Raw genomic sequence first — 15,092 nt, 5'->3', positions numbered from 1 at the left:
TTTCCTAGAAAAAATGTTTTTATCTTTTTTATATACTGAAATTGTTCATATAGCATCATTTGAAATATGTTCCACTTGTTAAAAGTAATGGATAAAAACAAACTAACTAACCACTTATATAGAAAAACCTTAGGCTAAATTTTCTCTCTCTCTCTCTCACATACACACACACAGCACACATGCACACACAGTCACACACAGTGGAGAGAGAAAATAGAAGCAATCAAAATTGGAACTTTGGAAAAGACATATCACGGAGATTAAAATATAACAAAAACATATATAAGATAATTTTTGAAAATGCAATAAAATATACAATGCAATGCTGTGTGAAAATGAATAATTCAAACTACAAACAATAACTACGGAAGGACTTTTAAAAATATAAGATAAAGATTAATTTCTCAAAAATAAAATAGGGAAAGATATCCTGGAGTCTTGATTTTAATCAAAGTGCTTTCAGATTAAATCCATGTCCCAGAACATAGAAGAAAGTTAGAAAGCTAATTATTTCAAAAAACAAACAAATTAATTAATAAAGCTTTCAACCTATCTAATATGATTTTCATAGTTATTTGGGGCTAAAAAAATAGATCAAAAGAAATTAAGATAATTGTGATTTGATATACTATGCTTATCTACATAGAAATTTGGGAGAATCAAGAAAAACTTGAGCACTGCACAGAGCTTAACAATGTCATTAGTTAAATGTAAATACTAAAATCTTTCATGCTTACCAGCAAAAGACAATTAGAAATATAGTACAAAATGAACATGGCCAAGATTTGTAAGTTGTAAATTATTATGTAATTTTTGGCCCATCAAACTATCACCTGAGAATATGAACACATACACATAGAGAGAGTTTACAGTATAAAACCAAAGGAGATCAGGTATCTGTTATAATGTTTGCACTATGTTAGCATTCTTGTCCTTCAATAAGAGGCCCAGGACTACTCAGTAGGATCAAATAACACTGCATGGGTACAAAAAGATTATTTTTCTCCTTAATTTATTGTTTAGATCATGCAAAATACTTGTCTCTGACTGAAATCAACCTCACTACCATCTTCTTGTGTAGGACGTCTTTACTGGTATAAAAGTAACATGCTTTGCAGTTGACCATCATGCATGAAGCCAACAGCTCCTGCCTGACACTGAGATACTTCATTCTTGATGGGATTCCTGAACTAGAAGCCTTACACATCTGGATCTCCCTGCCCTTCTGCCTCATATACATCATCGCTGTCCTGGGGAACTGTGGACTCATCTACCTCATCAGCCATGATGAGGCCCTGCATCAGCCTATGTACTACTTTCCAGATTTGTGGTCTCTTACAGATATTAGTGGGTACAATTCATTTGTCCCTAATATATTATGTATCTTTTGGTTCAAACTCAAAGAGATTGACTTTAATACCTGCCTCGTGAAGAAGTTTTTCATCCACATGTTGACAGGTATGGAGTCTGGTGTGCTCATGCTTACAGCCCTGTATCACTATGTGGCCATTTGCTACCTTCTATGCTATTCTAGCATCCTCACCAACACAGTAATTATCAAGTTTGGGTTTGCTACCTTCAGTCAAAGTGTGTTGCTCATGATACCATTCACTTTCCTGGTCAAGTACCTTCCCTACTGCAGGGGCAACCTCATCCACCCCACCTACTGTGACCAAACTATCCTGTGGCAACATCAAGATTAATGCCACCTATGGTCTCATAGCTGCCATATTGATTGGAGGATTTGATATCTTTTGTATTTTCATGTCTTACACCATCATTATCGGTGCTGCAGTGAGTCTGTCATCTTCAGATGCTCACCGCAAATCCTTCAGCACCTGTACACCTCTCATATGTATTATTGTCATTACCTATGTCCCTACCTTCTTCAACTTTACTCCTCATTTTGGGGTACACACCGTACCTCACCATGTTCACATTTTTATAGCCAATCTCTACCTGTTAATGCCTCCCACCTTGAATCCAATTGTCTACGGACTAAAGACCAAGCAGATCTGTGAAGGAATGATCAAATTGTTTTTAGCGAGAAAGATATTTTGAGTGTGAGCTAAACTTATGGTATATGATTCTGCATGTAGCATAAAGGTATAGAAAGGAGTTATAGGGGAAAAGAATAGGTACAAAATACATAACCACGAACATCAGGGGAAAATACCTGTCAATATTGTTATAATATTTATGAAACAATCACAAAAAAATTTTAACCTGAGACCTCTAATTTGATAGAAAAAAAATAGACAGGAAACAACTGTGTTTTCCACACAGTTTAATTTTGGACGGATCTGGTGGAATGAATTCACAGAACAGAAGTCTAGAGTTTGAAATGAACGCTTAATGATTAATGCTCTTTGATCCAGGGCACTCTGAGGGAGTATATAGAAAAGAGCAAAGCAGGAGAAATAGCTGAAAGACTCCAGAAGATTGGGGAAAGCACCTATGTAAATTGTCTCAAGTGTTGTAGGGAAGCCAGAAACACTTCCCCAGAATGTTTATGCTGAATTCCATGGGTTCTGTCATCTTTTTTTTTTTTTTTTTTTTTTTTTTTTTTTTTTTTTTTTTTTTTGTTTTTGTTTTTGGTTTTTTTTTTTTTTTTTTTTTTTTTTTTTTTTTTTAAATTTTTTATTTATTTTCAGCGTAACAGTATTCATTGTTTTTTCACCACACCCAGTGCTCCATGCAATCTGTGCCCTCCCTAATACCCACCACCTGGTTCCCCCACCCTCCCACCCCGCCCCTTCAAAACCCTCAGGTTGTTTTTCAGAGTCCATAGTCTCTCATGGTTCACCTCCCCTTCCAATTTCCCTCAACTCCCTTCTCCTCTCCATCTACCCTTGTCCTCTATATTATTTGATATGCTCCACCAATAAGTGAAACCATATGATACTTGACTTTCTCTGTTTGACTTATTTCACTCAGCATAATCTCTTCCAGTCCTGTCCATGTTGCTACAAAAGTTGGGTATTCGTCCTTTCTGATGGAGGCATAATACTCCATAGTGTATATGGACCACATCTTCCTTATCCATTCATCCGTTGAAGGGCATCTTGGTTCTTTCCACAGTTTGGCGACCGTGGCCATTGCTGCTATAAACATTGGGGTACAGATGGCCCTTCTTTTCACTACATCTGTATCTTTGGGGTAAATACCCAGCAGTGCAATTGCAGGGTCATAGGGAAGCTCTATTTTTAATTTCCTGAGGAATCTCCACACTGTTCTCCAAAGTGGCTGCACCAGTTTGCATTCCCACCAACAGTGTAAGAGGGTTCCCCTTTCTCCACATCCTCTCCAACACACGTTGTTTCCTGTCTTGCTAATTTTGGCCATTCTAACTGGTGTAAGGTGGTATCTCATTGTGGTTTTGATTTGAATCTCCCTGATGGCTAGTGGAAACAGTCATCAAAACAAAGAGGCAACCCACGGAATGGGAGAAGATATTTGCAAATGAAAGTACAGATAAAAGGTTGATATCCAGGATCTATAAAGAACTCCTCAAACTCAACACACACAAAACAGATAATCATATTAAAAAATGGGCAGAAGATATGAACAGACACTTCTCCAATGAAGACATACAAATGGCTACCAGACACATGAAAAAATGTTCTGTCATCTTTTTTATTCCATATTTATGTGAAACTTGTATAACTTAAGAAAAAATAATTTTCCTTGTCTGCTCATTTCTTCCTGGGTGATTATTTGGATTCTTATCCATGTAGTCATGTTCATACAAATGAAGCTGGAATAGACATGATCACTGAAGTTCATTATAATCTGAGAAATACCCCTTAGAGTTGATATCAAGCAGAATTTTGAGAAACACAGTGGACACATTTGATGGGTATTTGAGTAAAGTTTTTATGAGTAGAGAAAGGAGACTTAAAGAAAATCTATGTAATTTTCCAATCAAGATGTCTGGGCTTGACTGCTTTACTTGACTTTAATACAGGGGGAGAAATAGTTAAGTGACCAGGGACAGTGAAGAAAGGAGTACTTTATTTAGATTTCTGGAAATAACAGAGAAAAAAAAAAGAAATAACAGTGGAAAAAGTAACAGAAGTAGAATGATAAATGTGGTATTCAGAAATAGGAAGACTGAATGAAAAGTGAAAAATAATAACAGCATAACACAAGAGGTAATTGGAGCAATAGAATGTGACCAGGAAATGGATACAAGTAGATAGTTAGGTGGAAATCTTAATTATATTCAGATTATATTCTTATTACCTGCTAATATGATAACTATATTTCAGTATTATATATATAGTGAAATCATTATAAAATGTACAAATCACATCATATATTTTTGCAATATAACTTCACATTAAGAATAAAAATCTATGTTTTTAATGCTAACATTATAAAATTGCCTCTATATAATGTAAATTATAACTTATAATCAGCAAAATTGCTATGTCTTTGAGTCATGTTTTCAGATTTTGTAAATTTTACTCAATTAAGAAATTTTCTTTTTTTTATTTTTTTAAAGATTTTATTTATTTATTTGACACAGAGAGAGAGACAGCGAGAGAGGGGGAATACAAGCAGAGGGAGTGGGAAAGGGAGAAGCAGACTTCCTGCTGAGCAGGGAGCCTGATGCGGGGCTTGATCTCAGGACCCTGGGATCATGACCTGAGCTGAAGGCAGATGTTTAACTAACTGAGCCACCTAGATGCCTCAATTAAGAAATTTTCTTTAAGCAATACTAGCAATAAAATACTAGCAAAAAGATCACAAAATTACTTTTCCTAAACTTCCATTTAAATATACATATATATTTAAATATGTATATTTTAAAATATATATATTTATATATATATATAACTATATATATATAGTGTCAGGTATAATAATGATTCATATATAGTATCACGTTGAACTTCTAAGTCAGAACTATGGAATAGCTATGATTATCCACATTTTATAGAAGAGGAATATGATACACAGACAGCAAGATTGGATGAATCTGAGAACACTAAGACTAAAATGTAAATACAATCATGTTGATAGGCCTATGCTATGTGGAGGAGGGTGGGGGGGGAACCACAGCAACAGCAACAAAGCAAAACCAGAACATAAATTTAAAAATATGAAGAAATAAAATATAATAAACAACATTTGTTTAAGGCACTTGAGTAATAATTCCCAATTAATTTTATGTCATCTTCACCATTATAAACTCAAAAATGGGTTTCATGGAAATAACAACATAACTCTGAAAACTAAGACACAACTGAATTAGAACAAGCAGGCTAGAATATTTGAGGGTTTTTTTTAAATTATAAGGTAGACTTGCTAGAAGGAAAATTTTATTTAGTATTCATGGGGAGAGAGAGAAAGAAGAGAACTAAAGGAGAGGAGAGGAAAAGACTGGAAAAAAAGATGGTGGAAGACACTTCAGTTGAGATTCTTTCTCCTGCCCTAGAGACCAAGTTGTGAGCAGAGCTCAATGGGCTTGGTGGAAAGGCCCAGCCCTCCCACATCAACCTCACACAATTTGATTAGCTCTAGAACCAAGGTATCAGGTATAAAGTAATCATGATTAGATTACAATTTAGTTAAATCAAACTCCTTTTCAAAGTAGGAGATATTACTATTCCTATTAATATTCCTCAAGTTCTGTCTCATAGTACCAATGAACAACAAATTTACTTTTCTTTGAAATGAATAATACCAGACATAGCTTGTGTTTCAAAATAACTTAAAACTATTTTCAAAGCAGTTTTATAAAAAAAGACTGCACAAAATTAGCTTAATTATTTTGTGGCATATGTGAGCATACATGAGAACTTTGAATTTAATATTTTTATATTTGAGATAGGGAGTCAAAGGCATTTCAGTCAATGGAAAAGAGGTTAGTTATTGGCCTGGAATTTCCCCTGATCCCTTTGGAGCAATAGTAACTGTAGAAACTAAACAATTGTGCACATCTATGTATCTATTGGGTACTTTTATGTTAAATAATCAAGGCAAAATTTGCTTTATCCAGGCAATGCCGTCTTCATGCACTTGAATACAGCCAAAACTTTGGAAAACAAGAAGGCATAAGGAGTTTGTAGGCTAATGCGCACAGTACTGAGGGTGCAAAATGATGCCGGCTGGCTGTGGAGAACGAGCTGATGTGAAGGGGGGCATTTTGCTAAGGATGATTCTCAAGGGTAAAATACTGCAACCTGCTGTAGTGATAAGAACTCTGGTTGCATAAGAGACTCAATCTCACAAAACAAAGGGTTGCCAGTGGGAGGCAGGTAGGGAGAGGGCGGTGGGGTTATGGACATTGGGGAAGGGATGTGCTATGGTGAGTGCTGTGAAGTGTGTAAATCTAGCAATTCACAGACCTGTACCCCTGGGGCTAATAACACATTATATGTTAATAAAAAAATAAAAAAGTTTTAAAAAATGAACTCTAGTTGCAATGAAAGCTGGTATTAGGGGGTCATAAAAGAGGAAAATCAAGCAGAAAGAAGAAAAGGAGAAAGAAGGATAGGAAGATAAAGAAATGGAGGAAAGGCTATCACAATCTGAATATTGTACAGAAAGACATGGTATGATGAGAAGGAACAGATAACAATAATTTCAAGGAAAGGCAAAGGAGAGATTTGGAGGAGGGGTGCAATTATACTCCTCTCATTACTGCTTCAAGTATAGGGACTCCATTTAGACTGACCCCTTAACTTTTCATTCTAAATCTCATGCCTCTGAACAGGAAAACCTCCAGTTATGTACATAATAAAATCGCTGACATTTTGATGAAGAGGTCATTGCAAAACCCAAGTTTTAAAATGAAATTAGGACAAGGTGGAAAGATATATGAATAATAGAAAGGAAAAATCAAAAAAAACAAAAGTACGATTTGCATAATTAAATTTTGTAGGTACAATGAAGATGGCTCCAGCACAACTTACAAACAGAAGAGGTTTCCAGAAGAAATTAGTGTTGAAACTGATGCTGTGGTTAATTAGGTGGTAATTAGGTAGCATGAGGAGAGGAGGTGACAAGTGATCCAGGAAGAGGGAATGGCCTGCATGAAGGTCTGAAGGGAACTATGGACCACCCCCTAGGGACGGGAAACAAGAGTAAGTAAACTAAAGCAGGGGCCAGTTCTTCATGAATTTATAGCATATAAACATTTTTTTAATCTAATGCATTACCTTTCTGTTGTTTGGTTATTGCTTTTGCTTTCTTTCATACAAAAAAAATCATATATCTAGGAAGTCAAACAACTTCATGGAGTCATTTTTAGACTCCAGGGTTAAGAACGAGAGAACAAAAGTCCTAAACAGATGAATGACATAGCCTTTCCATTTTGCAATAACATTTTTTTCTGTGATACAGAAAGTTGAGGCAATTTTTTTTTCAAAATAAAATATTGGCAAAAGTGGCTAAACATATGGGAAATATATTAAAAATATCTGTAATAGATGTAAGTTAAATCTTGGCCTCATGTATTATACTTCTGATGTATATAATTAAATGTAAAAATGAAATTCCTAAAAAATGGAAATAAAAAATTATTAAGAATGCTTAGCTCTGTTAATTCTTAAACCCAATGTAAATATTACGAGCAAAAGTGAAAGACTGTAGGTCACCCTATTATCTTTCTTTTTAAAAAGTGCCCTAAAAGACCTAATGCAGTTTAATATAACCAGTTTGGGGATCAAGTTAGGAACCCGGCTCCACGTTTAACTAAAATTCATGCCAGTTCTTATTTCCCTAAATTTCAAATTTAAAAGGAGAGAATTTATACTGAGACCCATTTGTAATTTTGGAATATATACAGTTGCATTTATTTAAATTTTATCATAATAATTTTCTACGTATTCCATTGTTGTTGTTGTTTTTTACAAAACCAATTTTTTATGTAATTGAAAGTCTTCCCAAGTAGTGAATTTGAGAGTCTCTGACAGTTGTCCCCACTTATCCACGGGGAATATGTTTGAAGAGACCCAGCGGATGCCTGAAAACATAGATAGTACCAAACACTACATATACTACGTTTTTTCCCATACATGCATACTGATGTTAAAGTTTAACTTATAAATTAAGCACAGTAAGACATTAACAACAACAATAATTATGCAGAACAATTATAACAATATACAGTAATAAAAGGTAATAAAAGTTATCTGAATCTGGTCTCTCTCTCAAAATGTCTTATTTTACTGTACTCACCCTTCTTCTTGTGATTATATGAGATGATAAAATCCACAGTGATACATTGTTTGACTACTACTGACCTTCGGAGGACTATCTACCTCTGATCACAGCTGACAACTAGCTAAAATAAGATAAGGGGGAGATCTCTGATATTCTTATCTAGCAATATTGCTAATGCAAAAAGCTAAACAAAACAACACCAACACCACAGTTTATACATTAAAATTTTATGAAATGCTTAATATTAAAAAAAAAACTTCTGGAAACATATACACCAGAATTTAGGCTCTAATTGCATTTTCTTGAGGGGTTAGGTGAGACATGAGTTTATGGAGTAGTGCAACTTTATTTACTACTGTATGTCATTTCCCATGGAAGATTTTTCCTCAGTAAAAGAGAGGAAAGGGAAAATAATTCAATCTCTGTCAATCATAAAATAAAATTTAAGGCCAAATAGTTTCTTGGAAAAATGTTTGCAAACTATGACAACAAATGGATTTATATTTAGTATTGATGGTGCCTAGCAATCAATAAAATACAGACTAACACCTCCATTAAAAATGGATAAGGAGGATAGGCACCTGGGTGGCTCAGTTTGTTGAGTGTCCAACTCTTGGTTTCTGCTCCAGGCATGATCTTAGGGTCAGGAGATCAAGCCAGGCTGGATCCATGCTCAGTATGGAGTCTGCTTGGGATTCCCTCTCTCCTTCTCCCTTTGCTCCTTCCTCCTGCTCGTTCTCTCTCTGTGTCTCTCTCTGTCACTCTTTCTCAAAATAATATAAGATTAAAAACTCTAAGAAAAAAATGGATAAGGAGGTGAATGAATAATCAAAATATGAAAAAAACAACTGACAAAACCATTTGAACCATTTGAAAAAAACCATTCGGGAAAAAAGTTCATGATCACTACAAATGAAGTTAATTTTAATTAAGTTAAAATACCAAAGAGATGTATTTGCACCAGTCCAACTGGAGAAAAGAGAACATATAATAACCAATTCCCCAATGCTGTATGGAAATGAAAATCAACACGATTTTATGGAGATAATTTTTTCCAACATTAATAAATATAATTAAAATTATCCATGCCTTTTGATCCTACAAACTTAACAGTTCTATTTCTTCTTATCTTTTTAAAAAGATTTTATTTATTTATTTGAAAGAGTGAGAGAGAGAGAAAACAAGAGTGGGAGGAGCAGCGGAAGGAGAAGCAGACTCCCCAACCAGGAGAGAGCCTGATGTGGGGCTCAATTCCAGGACCCTGGGATCATGACCGGAGCTGACGTCAGATACTACCAACTAAGCCACTTAGGAGACCCCTATTTCTTATTCTCTTAGGAGGAGAAAAAATCAGTAATGCAAAATGGATTACAATATCCATAGAAGTGTTATTTTTGATAGAAAAAAATGAGGAAATAATTTAAATATTCAAGAGTAGTGAAATGCTTAATTAAATTTGGTATAGCTGTTGGGTGAAAGAAGTTTAGCTATTGAAAATTTTGATTTCAAGGTATACAGAATGGCATAAGAAAATGTTAACAAAATAATATTAGGAAAAGAAGAAAAACAGTATTGTAAACCCCATATACTCTGAAATTTATAAAAACCAGAATATTATACATAATAATTATAAAATGAGTAAATGGAGTACAGAAAATTTATTGAGAATGGTTATTCCTCTGTATTGGATTTACAAGTGATTTTCCAACTTTTTCGTGCTTTTTTGCAGTTTTCAGATTTTTCCACATTAAGGATGTATTTCTTTTGTAATAAGAGACAAAAATTTTACATGATGTTAATCTCCACCAGGGTTAGTGGTCACTAAGAAAAGGGCATTAGCCTTAATATTTGTTTTTGTTCTTTCCTTTTCTACTCAAAAGTTTCTAAATATAGATCTGTTACCACCAGGCTGAAAGTTTATTCTCTTTCCATGAGAATTCCTCCAAGACATATAATTCTGGAGACTCAGTCCACCTGGGGCATCCTGCTGGAGATTCTCCAGGGAAACTGAAAATCCTATGTAAGAAGATGCCATCCCAGATTTTGAAGAACTCCTAAGTATTCTCAGCCATGAATAGAATTGTGCTGAACACTAAGGTGAGTTTGGGCAGTTCTCAAAAATAGCTATTTTAGGAAAAGTAAGAATACTGATGACTAAGAATACAATAGCCTAGAATATGCAGATGGTTTTTTAAAAGGCTATATTTGCAAGAGGCAATGCATTTCTTTTTCCCTTTCACTTCTGCAGAGATAATGGGTCTCTTTCTTCCTGGGTGGGCTTAGTCTCATTTTCCAGTCCCATTCATTTCACTGTGGTGTTCGCATAAAAGATGGCAGACACTGGAGACTGTAATCCTTACATTTCTCTGGTCTAGGACTGTGAAATGATGCTTCCTCCATGTAGGGACATTTCTGGAGATGTCTGGAAGAATACTCTCATAAGACCATCACCTTAGGAACCAGAGACCGTGAGCCTGTGTAAATTGTATTCTTTTGTATCCTCTTTCCATGGTGACTTCAATGTACCCTGGCCAGAGGGAGGACACAACAGTGGTTTCCAGATTATTTAGGTGACAGGATTCCATGTCTGGTATCTTCACAGCTATGTAATACATGTTGTCACACTGCAAGTATCTATGTAGTTCTACCAGACGGTGGGAATGTTTGGCATTGACATGGCTGCATGGAAAGGTGCCCATCCAGACCTTAAGGGCCATTTTATTTTTCTCAGTTGGAAAAAAGAAAAAAAAAACATTTTAACTGGTGACTTCAAACTTTCTCAAACATCCCCGAATCTGTAAATTCCTTCAACCATCATTCAGTTCTTTCTACTACGTTTACAAGAAATTGCAGTCCAAAAATATAGCATTATCTTTTGTATTGATAACCTGTCCAGTTATTACAAAAGAAATACTATTTAAATTAAAACATTATAGACAATTAGTGATCTTAGAACTTCAAGGGCTTCTTAAATGCATCTTATATAGAAGATGGAAAGGAAACTAATAAAGAAAAAGTGCAAAAGCAGAAGGGCAAATAGAAAAAATGCTATATCTGATTGAATTCACCCCTTTAATAACATTTTTATTGAAATTCCTTAAAACTTGCTAATATTTTAAAAGTATAAGTACTTTTTTCTTCTCAAAATATTCCTTTAAAATTTCATAGTGTAAAAAAGCATGACACTGATGTCAGATACTAAGTCCTTACTAATTCAAACATTCATTTATTCACATATATTTTATTGAGCATCTACAATGTATCATCTTAAGCAAGTTCTATGGAACATTACTGGAAAATCATACATGCATTATAGTTTTCTTCATAATCATAAAGGAGAACAAAAGTCCTACTGATAAGGACAAGTCAAATTAAGGTGATCCTCTGAATATACACACATGATTTTAGTGACAAGACTCATGAAGAATCCAAGAGGAGAGAACAGAAGTGGCTTTTGGGGAGGAAGAGATAATTACAGCTCAGTTTACAATTTTTTACCAGAAGTGGTGGAACAGAAGAGGTGTGCTGAGGAGAGGTTTAGACAGTGAGGATAGTTATTTAGACAATCCAAGGAGACAACAAGTAGTACTGTTTAATTATTTTTAGATACAATAGTTCAAAGACTCTCTTGCTAGAGTGGGAGGAAAAATACTGTCTTACCAAGACAAGGTTCATGGCATTTGTGGGTATTATTATCCAAACCACTCTCTCTTGTCTGGTTTCTAACCCCACTTTTCTCCTATGTAGAAAGTAATTGCTGACAAAGGATGTAAAATGCAGACTTCCTATGAGCCATTATGTGTGGGGGAAACAGCTCCAGCCTGACCCCAGGATTCTTTATCTTGAATGGTGTCCCTGGCCTGGAAGCTGCACACACCTGGATCGCCCTGCCCTTCTGCTTCATGTACATCATCGCTGTCCTGGGGAACTGTGGGCTCATCTACCTCATCAGCCATGAGGAGGCCCTGCACCGGCCCATGTACTACTTCCTGGCCCTGCTTTCCTTCACGGACGTCACCCTGTGCACCACCACTGTACCCAACATGCTGTGCATATTCTGGTTCAACCTCAAGGAGATTGACTTCAACGCCTGCCTGGCTCAGATGTTTTTTGTCCACACGCTGACTGGGATGGAGTCTGGGGTGCTCATGCTCATGGCCCTGGACCGCTACGTGGCCATCTGCTACCCCTTACATTATTCCACCATCCTCACCAACCCTGTCATCGCCAAGGCTGGTCTTGCCACCTTCCTGAGGGGTGTGCTGCTCATCCTCCCATTCACTTTCCTCACCAAGCGTCTGCCCTACTGCCGGGGAAACTTCATTCCCCACACCTACTGTGACCACATGTCTGTGGCCAAGGTGTCCTGTGGCAACTTCAAGGTCAACGCTATCTATGGTCTCTTGGCAGCCCTCTTGATTGGGGGCTTTGATATGTTCTGTATTTCTGTGTCTTACACTATGATCTTGCGAGCAGTGGTGAGTTTGTCCTCTGCAGATGCTCGCCAGAAAGCCTTTGGCACCTGTACATCCCACATATGTGCTATTGTCATCACCTATGTTCCAGCCCTGTTCACCATTTTTACTCATCGTTTTGGGGGACAAAACATTCCCCACCATGCCCATATTCTGATTGCTAATCTCTATTTGATGTTGCCTCCTACCCTGAACCCCATTGTTTATGGAGTCAAGACCAAGCAGATCCGGGAAGGAGTCATCAAGTTATTTTTTAAAGAGAAAGATGTCTTAGTTATGAAATAAATTCACGACTTAATATCCAAAATCAAGGAAAGACAAGAAACGTTTCAGAGGAGATTCTTGAGCATAACGCTAAAGTCAGTGGGTTCATTGCAGAAAACAATATACATTGAATATCTACTATAATAACTAAATTCTTTTTTGTAAAATTCATCAATGATATAAATTGATTAGATAAAAAAAGAATGTCTCCTAAACTTGAGGATTTTTTTTTTCTTGAAAGGAATTTCACATCAACGTAATTTCAAAGCTGTTTGGAAGTCATTACATTGCTTAGATTCCTAATGTGCTTTTCCCATGAAACAAATTGCAAATGGGATGTACATGAGAAAAAAAAATTCCTGATCCCATATTTGGTATTCACCCATTTTTGGCAGGAAACCCATTATAAAAAGAAGTGTCAGCATCTGTTTCTTAAGGCCCTTCACTCATGTTTTAGTGACTTCATTAACCCTCTATTCCTCTCACTGCATAATTTAGTATAATTTGTTTCAGTTATGTAAACTATCTCATATCTATCTAAGCTACGTTGAATTACCAGTATCAAGGAGAATGATTTTCATGTATTTCTATCAGTACTACCTAAATAAAAGATGGAAAGATAAGCAAGGGAATAAACCACAAAATCTTAAATCAATTTCCTGAGGATAATTTTAGGAGATTTTTGAAGTAGACTGAGAATAAGTCTTATAAATGGTTGTAAAGTGGTAGTAAAACAAAACAAAACAAAACAAAACAAAAAAAAACAGAGGGAATTCACCAGCAAAATTGATAGGCATTTAGGTTTGGGTGACTTCATAGACTTTTTTCCCAACCTCAATCACCACAGCTGAAAATCTTCTATAATTTTTTAAAAGATTTATGTACTTATTTGACAGAGAAAGGGAGAGAGAACACGAGAAGGGGGATCAGCAGGCAGAGAGAGAGGGAGAAGCAGAATCCCCACTGACCAGGGAGTCCGATGTGCAACTCGATCTCAGGACCCTGGGATCGTGACCTGAGCTGAAGGCAGATGCTTAACCAACTGAACCACCAGGGTGCTCTAAAAATCTTCTATAATTTGACTCCAAAGTGAAGTTGATTGCCAGAGAAAGTTTACATAATGACCAAGCCATTTACAAACACTGGCCCTGTCTCCTGTAACCAGGCCCTGTTCCCACACAGCAACACATGGAGAAGTAAGAGCCTGCATTCACGTCACCGTAGGGACACTGAACAAGCCTGAATATACCTTGTATATTGATTTCCATTCCCTGCACACTAAGGAAATCTAGCTCTGGATGAAAACTTTCTGAGTTTTGTAATTTTATTGCCAATCCAAACCTTATACCACCACTGGTAGATGTGAAATGCATATTTATTAATATTTAAGTACATCATTGAAAGTAATTAGAAAAGTATGTCATTCTTCCACCAGAATTTTGAAGACAGCAATATGTAATACGGAGTTTTCTGAAGTTACATTGCACCAAAAATGTTAGTATGTTATTACATGATATTAGGTTGATATTTTGAGGGTCTCTAGCCAGTGTAAGAGTTTGAATATAAACAGGAATGAATAATTCCCCCAACACTCCAAACACATGGAAATGCTGAATTAAGTATACTTATGAAATTATAGAGAATAAAACTAAAGTCAAATAAATTAGTTAATAAAGATTTCAAAAATAAAAAAGAAAGTCACAGAGGGAATTAGGAATTACTCAAATGACTTCAGTGTTGGGACTCTATTGCCTGTGTGGTGAGGATGGACAAAGTGAGAAGTCTAGAATCTAGGATGACAACACAATCTTTGATGGGAGCTAAAATACCTATGCCTTTCAGCCCAAAGGAAAAAAGTGTATTACTATGATATCTACTATCTACTACCACTATGAAAATCTGAGACCACACGAATGCAATACATATCACTATAGATGAATCCAAAAAAGATAAAAACATACAAAGACATTTTCTGGCAGTAATTTTTCTCTACACATTCATTGTGTCTCATTTAACTGCTTACCCCCACATTGAGAAACATACCATCTTCAACATAATGAGAAAAATTGCAAATATAGAAAACAATTAGATAGGAAGTAGGTATTAAAAGGGAGGGATAAATACATAAGGGTATATATCAGTACATTTAGTCCACAAATCTTTACTAATAATTACTGT

The 15,092-nt window shown here is 35.8% G+C and overlaps 1 protein-coding gene and 1 pseudogene across 2 annotated transcripts; both read left to right on the top strand.

Moving 5' to 3' along the window:
- Window positions 1-1,127: 1,127 nt before the first annotated feature.
- LOC308350843 (olfactory receptor 52N2-like) lies at window positions 1,128-2,072 on the top strand (annotated as a pseudogene). Its single transcript has one exon. The product of its transcript is annotated as an olfactory receptor 52N2-like (transcript).
- A 9,900-nt stretch (window positions 2,073-11,972) lies between these two features.
- LOC308350027 (olfactory receptor 52N2-like) lies at window positions 11,973-12,935 on the top strand (the record flags this gene model as incomplete). Its single annotated transcript, XM_080815027.1, has 1 exon — window positions 11,973-12,935. One exon carries the CDS (start codon window positions 11,973-11,975, stop codon window positions 12,933-12,935), a length of 963 nt encoding a protein of 320 aa, XP_080671153.1.
- Between the last annotated feature and the right edge of the window lie 2,157 nt (window positions 12,936-15,092).

Source organism: Martes martes, assembly GCF_963455335.1.
Source record: "Martes martes genome assembly, chromosome: 10".
Lineage (NCBI taxonomy): Eukaryota > Metazoa > Chordata > Mammalia > Carnivora > Mustelidae > Martes > Martes martes.
Note: the sequence above shows the minus strand (reverse complement) of the source record. Positions and strands in the feature narration are given on the sequence as shown.